Source organism: Nymphalis io, chromosome 13, assembly GCF_905147045.1.
Source record: "Nymphalis io chromosome 13, ilAglIoxx1.1, whole genome shotgun sequence".
NCBI lineage: Eukaryota > Metazoa > Arthropoda > Insecta > Lepidoptera > Nymphalidae > Nymphalis > Nymphalis io.
The window spans coordinates 3,498,461-3,505,867 of NC_065900.1; the positions used below are offsets into that span (position 1 = coordinate 3,498,461).

The 7,407-nt window shown below is 31.5% G+C and overlaps 1 protein-coding gene across 1 annotated transcript; it reads right to left on the reverse strand.

Moving 5' to 3' along the window:
- On the reverse strand, positions 1-4,238 carry LOC126772871 (glutathione S-transferase-like). Its single transcript, XM_050493478.1, has 4 exons — positions 3,969-4,238; positions 2,456-2,623; positions 1,725-1,864; positions 1-371 (listed from the first exon to the last, which is right to left on the reverse strand). The coding sequence occupies exons 1-4, from the start codon at positions 4,102-4,104 to the stop codon at positions 204-206; spliced, it is 612 nt and encodes a 203-aa protein (XP_050349435.1). The 5' UTR covers positions 4,105-4,238; the 3' UTR covers positions 1-203.
- Between the last annotated feature and the right edge of the window lie 3,169 nt (positions 4,239-7,407).

A 7,407-nucleotide genomic window follows, 5' to 3' on the forward strand; every position in this document is an offset into this window, starting at 1 on the left:
CAATTCAATTTCTTTTATAATAAAGATGCAGCAATATTTAAGTGTTTGAGGAATTATTAATATTTCTATTTCCGTTTCAGTTTTAAATTGTGGATATGCCTAAGGACTCAAGATTGAACCTGTATCTTTTACATCGCTATACAGACCGAGATAATGAGATTTTAATCATTACATTCGAAATTTAAATTAACCTTTTAATTAATTTACAAGACGTAAGGTTTTCTAGTTGCAACGTACTCCTTGACGCCGGGTAAATTTCTAATCTTTTGAATGAGCGCTACGGCGTGTGGGTATTTGCGTTCGATTTCCTCTCCTAGGAATAGATTTGTTGATTCTACGATGCCAACGAAGATGAAGTCAGCCCAGCTCAGCTGTAAAAGAAAAAAAATACTGAATTTTGTTTTCCATTCATAATTAAAATGGAAGTATACGAGTAATTGATGCAGATATAACCTTATGCAATGTAACACATTCAACGATAAGTCACTGTGTTTTAACAACACACACAACAAGAAAAAACGACATTTCTATTTTATCGTATATTCTTCAGGTTGTACAAAACAAACCCACATTCATTGAGTAATTTAACAAGAAGAATTGGATTGAACAAGATTAGATAAAGTTGATCCCATAGAATGTTTTTAAAGGATGACGAATTAACACAACGCGTTGAGTATTTACTTTTCTATTTTTTTCATTTAAAAAGCCGAGATGGCTCATTGGTAAGAACGCTTGAATTTTGAACGACGATCGTGGGTTCAAACCCGGGCAAGCACCACTGAATTTTCATGTCCTTAATTTGTGATTTTAATTTATCTCGTGCTTAACGGTAAAACATCGTGAGGAAACCTGCATGTATCTAATTTCACTGAAATGCTGCCACATGTGTATTCCACTAACCCGCACTGGAGGAGCGCGGTGGAGTGGGCTCCAAACCTTCTTAAAATAAAAGGGAGACGAGGCCTTTAGCCCACCAGTGGGACATTCACAGGTTACGGATTTTTTTTCATTGAATATTTACTAGCTGTTCATTTCCTGGCAGCATTACAAATGATTTAAGGATTACTTTCATTGAGTGATCAATGAAAGAAACCTTGAATACTACGTACGCTATATCTACGATTACTCGTTACTCCAAAGTCAACTTAAAGTAAATATGACATGACTAAATAATATACGAATTCACTACAAACTTTGTTATCAGTGACGATGTATATATATAGCTTGTTATCACCCAGCGACCAATCTCTTATTTTATCCAGGATTAATTATTTAAATACTTCTGCTTATCCTTCCCGAGATATAAAAATATTAAAAACAAAAATGTATTTATACGCTTTAATTGGAACCAGTTTACATAGACCGGATGTTGGTTCTCGTTGTATGTTAATAAAATTCGCTCCGTGATTTAAACTGTAAAGTCGTGCAAATAGAGATGACAATATATGTGTCCGTTTGACTTAACAACAGCTTTTAGATTATTTTTGTTTGTTAAGAAAATTATTTTAATGGAATACAATAATGCCATTACGGTTATTAAATGTTGGGATTATCGTTTTATCTTTATTGTACTTGCTTTGTACTTACTTTGTAGTGTACTTGGCTTGTGTCGTTAGATAGAAAGAGTGAAATGACTAATAATATAATATGAATCATTTCACTCTTTCAATCTATGTAACATTTTATGATTCCTCAATCATACATACATTAGACTTAGACTCTACCTTTCCTCCGAAGAAACCATTGTTGTTCTTCAAATCTTTTTCGAATCTTGAAAAGAAATAATCAATAGTTTCTGTTAGGATTTCTTTCTTTATCGCTTGTTTTTTAGCGACATCTTGTTCCTTGATATAGGCTATCACACCTGCAAATATGAATAATCACTTCGTTATGAATACTTCTATAAAAGTGCTGCCGAGTTCCATTCGCCAGTTTTTCTCAGAACCGAGTTTCTTTTCGAATCGGTGATAGATTTTTTTACAATAAATAAGTTATTATAACGCTCCTGTGCTTAAGAAAGATATTTGACTTTAACTTTTGAAAATACAAATATTTTACTTTCATAGAATATGAATATTAACACAAGATTTTTCAAGTTTCAACAAGTTTCTTCATCGAAAAAAATTATGTCTGTAACTAAATTTTCTGCAATATCAAATTAAAGGCATATACAAACCGTATTACATTAAATGGATATATTGTGTAATATGAGTTCAAGAAAAGTTAATAATATTATATCATTTAAATGTAAAGCTACCCGTTCGACATAAAGATTCTACCGAGAAAAACCGGCATGAAACTGTTTTTATTTTATTTAGTCAACATTTTTTGATACATATTCTAGTATTTTTTTGCTCGAAACAAAATTTAGTAAAGTATTCGAATACACGTCGATCGGATATATTTTATGTACAATTCGTTGATAATCCAAAATAATAAATAGGTTTTTACTTACGCTGCCAGAAGTCGTAGATATTGAATACAACAGAATCCAAGACAGCTTGTTCCCAGGGATCGCTTGGTAAGAGATTATTGGTGTTTGCAAGATAACGAGCGATGGCAAGTGATTGGTTCAGGGTACGATCACCTTCTTCATAAAGAGGCAATTGACCGTATGGAAGTGCTAGAAATAAGACACGTATAATATAATAATCGGTTAAAAATTATTGTAAGTAATGTAACTTAGGTAGCCGAGTGGTAATAACACGTAAAGCTTAACCGAAAATTTCGATGTAGTGAGTATTTATGTACGTAATTTGTCTTTCTAATTTGATCTTGTATTCAGTGGTAGAGGAGTAAGGTATATTTCCAATATTTCTATGTGAAGTAGTAGTTGAAGAGTGAGTGAGATAGTATTATTATAGGCTCGAAATAGAACTTCTTGAATACCACCATTGACGATGCAAGCAATTTATATTTATTGCAGTGCCAGTGTCGATGGAAGAAGGTGAGTAAAATGTGACTCATTTGATCTTATCTGCTTTATATTAATATCTAGAAAAAACCCGCGGCTTCATCAGCATGGAGTTTGATTCGTGACGAAAATCCTTCGAAATCTACTATTTTAACGTACATGATGCCTAATTCAGTCAAGAAATAATAAAAAAATATATAAATTATTATCTAAGCCTATTGAGTAAGCGATACTCATAAATAGTAATTTTAACTTTAAAAGAGATAGTTAATTTGAAATCTCAGAGAGACACTCAAATATTATTTATTTGTTTGGACAAATGTCAGTAAATTTTAGTTCAAACTTCTTAAAGACAAAGAGAATCTAAGCTTATCTAAAAATAATTGTATAATTTATTTTTGTTATATTAGAAGTAATACCCAGACAATTTTAAACTTCATGTATTCTTATCACTTTAGTTAAAAACGCACATAAACATTTTAATTTGAGCTGCAGTCTTCTGACCTTTAATATTAAGGTAACGCAATATCATTGCAGACGACCTCATTGATAAGCAAGTAAATTAATAAATCTACATATAAATAGCAGTATAAAAATATTATATTGTACTTTTTTACATTTATTGTTGTAAATGTAAAATGAAAATGTAAAAAGTATTGTAAATGACGTTTTTTATTCAATGAACAATATAAATATATATGTTAATTTACATGCTGATTGGTTCATTGGACATGCTGGTTGGAAACAGTATCGAAGTGTATCCATCCGCATGTATATATGTATAAAAAATAACTGACTAACTCACATACAAATCATCGCATAGCCCAAACTTCTGGTGCTAGCACTAAGAAAATTTGCATAGGGGTTTCTTTTACTCAGTAGGTTCGCACTAAGGCAAAGATCTTTGAAAATTCAACCCCTTAGTTATTGATAAAGAGAATGAAAGTTTGTATGAAAGTCTTTAATCTTTAAAGTAAGTTATGAAAATGAGTATCTAGCAGCTATAAAAGCGCGGTTCAAGCGCTAGTTTTTATGTATAAGATTAAATACTTACAGTCTTTGACGCTCTTGATTGGCCAGTCCTTGTATCGGTATCTCACATCTTCGAACTTATGCTTTCCATAGTGCAGGATGTACCTAATTGGCTCAGCGAGACCGTTTAGGTCGAAGTAATGTAATTTTCTTGCCATTTCGAACTTCACGATCTATTTCAATACATACAACGAAATGCACTGATATTTATACGTTTGCTTAATAACAAATCGTTATCGTCTATTTAGACTAGAGTAATTCTGTAACTATCACTAAATGTTGACGAATTGTTTAAATGTTAAAAACTGTTTTATATATATTATAATAGATGGCGCTGATTGATTTAATGAGCATTTCTGAATTTCAAACACAAAAGATTTAGTACTGAGTAGTAAATTGTATATTTTCTAATGATTGATCAATCAGTGTGCCCAATGCAAGTTTTCTTGCTTATTCGACAGCGTTGACGTTAATTGCGATATGTATGGAATGCAAATAGCGCCGTCTAGTGACAATAGTCAGAACTATTATTGGATATAAAGAACTATAATAATCATAGATACTAGGACACCCACCGTGTAGGAGTTCGTCCGCCAACTCGCACGCAAATGTTTGGAAGAGCGGACAATAGTGCGCGCGGGCACCTCCACGGCATAGCACCACTGACACCACCACCACCAAAATTTTAGTATAAAGTGTATACCAAGTTGAGATTTATTTCATGATTAATAATAATTACACACGTTTAAACATGGTTTAATTTTACATTTGTTTGTTTTTAAGTTAACATTTGTTGCAGCATTATGTTTTTTTTTAATTTGAATTTATATGAATATTCAACGATTTAATGTAAATCGATTCATTATTGGTAACCAAAATGGTAAATGGGATAACATTCATCAGTACACTTCATTTTTTTCGTTGACATTTTATAATCGCGTCTGAAATTAAAAACGTCAATCAATTATGTGAAATAAATAGCTTAATAATTTATTTACAATTTATTCGACTGAAATCAACAAAAGTTGAAAGGTGGCTAGCTTTTATTGAAACGGTTTTTGTAGCGTAACTTTGATTTAAAGTCTGTTCAGATGGTTCAATGCGCTTTCGATTTAGCAGTTGATTGGCGCGTGAACCCGCTATTAGTGCATTTATTTTTACTTTTTTTACGCCCAAGTGCAGTTTTGTTAAATATCAACATAATAATCATTTTTCTGTTATTCTTTTTTTTATTTATTATGATTAGTTAAACAAATAAATGTCATCTTCTGTCAAATGTCAAATCTGTGACAATGACAGAAAGAGAGTAATCAGTGTTTGATTAAAGAACGTACAAAAACATTTATAAATAAATCAATGAGCAAACGTACTAACTGTTTCAGTTTTATAGCATTATGTAATATAATATTTGTTTTCTATGACCTAGTGATAAACTTACCAAAACAAATGATAAATAAAAATTGTTTATTAACGAAATATATCTACTTATGTTATCAATGAATGTCTAGTTTAATTTAATATTATCATTTTTCTTTTTAATTATTTCACCTTTACCCATTACCGCCCACTGTACACGTATGTATTATATGTATATTTTTATTTAATTCCCGAACGCAACTATAAATTATTGTGAAATCGAATGTCAATAGTAGCTAATAAATAGAAAAAAATGGCGGTAGACGCAAAAATAAAAGTCAATTCGTCTATTTTATTTTATGTTATTATCAACATATCTTTCACCGTTTTTTGTATCGGAAAATATTTTTTTTTATAATTTCATTTACATTCACTCATCAGCAGCTCAAGGGTATACAGACGGTGTGGCAATGTGAATGTCTCGGGCATAATCCTGACCCTTGGGTTATTATACGTCACTCCTAAAAATAAGCGTCACATTTTCAGGGTAAATATTATTGATTCTTGCATTCTTTTGTAGTACTATCTTGAAAAAAAAACTGATTCAAATAAAAACAATAATAATATTATGTTATTCATTTTTCACCCTTTTTGCATATAGATAGAATTTTAATCATGAATAAAAGATAGAAATTTTTATTACTTTGTTCCAGTTTGAAAGGTGAGAGAACCAGCGTAATTACAGGCACAAGGTACAAAAGATCTTAGTTCCCAAGGTTGGTGGCGCATTGGCGATGTAAGCGATGGTTAGCATTTCTTACAATGCCAATATCTATGGGCGTTGGTGACCACTTACCATCAGGTGACCCATATGCTCGTTCACCTACCTATTCAATAAAAAAAACTATAATGAAACTGTATGTAAGTATAATTTAACAGTCTAAAGCTTCTTTTCGATTTTCATGGAAAAATTGGAATTTATTCAAATACGACAGTACTATTCTTTAAAAAAAACACTTAATTCCTTATCCATGAAATGTTGATAACTGACTTATGGTCATATACTATTTTGATGCATATTACACTTTACAAGCGATTTCTGCGGTATTTATTCTTACAAAAAAGCCCTACAGATTGTGGCGATTTTTTATACGTCACAACGTGCATGTTTCCTTACGATAATTTCCTTCAAGGCTGAGTACGAGATGAATCATAAACACAAATTAAGCACATGAAATTTAATGGCGCTTGCCCTATTTTAAACCACATCTCTGTTCTCAATAAAATTCATAATATGTTGCGGTTGGTAGTTTTCTATACAGAGAGTTTTAAGACCGACAAATCGCTTTTAGAGACAAAGTTTTGATATGTCTGTTCCAGTTTTACCAACGTTTTCAAATACAATAACGTATTTTAGTTTCCTCTTATTTGACGCTATGACGTCATACACAATATATAAACACATGGCCTTTATCTATCTCGATATTATAGGCTATTGTAATGTAAAAGTTTCAAAGTGAAACAAAATACAAGCATTTGCGTAAAGCCAACCACTCATAGACAAACTATACCATTTATTTATGTACTAACTGTTCTCATCCACTTATTTAAGCGTGAAACAAAATATCTTCAAGAATCAACAAAAAAGGATCGTGTTCACATATAAGAACCAAATTTATTCGAATCTGTTCAGCAATTTTGGTGTATTTCAGTATCAAACATTAAAATAAACAAATCCACATTTATATTTATAAGAATAAGATATTTTTTTTTGTATAAACAGAAAATACTTATCACCGTGAACTTGATACATTTGTAAGACATTGAAAGTCACGGTTGAAGGTCGTGCTCTAGTATTGCCTTTAGTGAATAGCTTATGTCTGATATAAAATCAATTCCGGGTCAGACCAAAAAACTTTCTCAGTAGTAGCTTCATTCTGGAAGTTGGTCGTGCCTGAACTCTTACCAGTCACCGAGTGACTTTGCCGTCCCATAGGATTATGAGAGTAAGTAGTACACTTGTGTTTGCGCATATACTATCATATATCAGCGTAAACTGCTGATCTTCCTTGAGAATGACTGCAAGCGATCAGAGAGACATATCT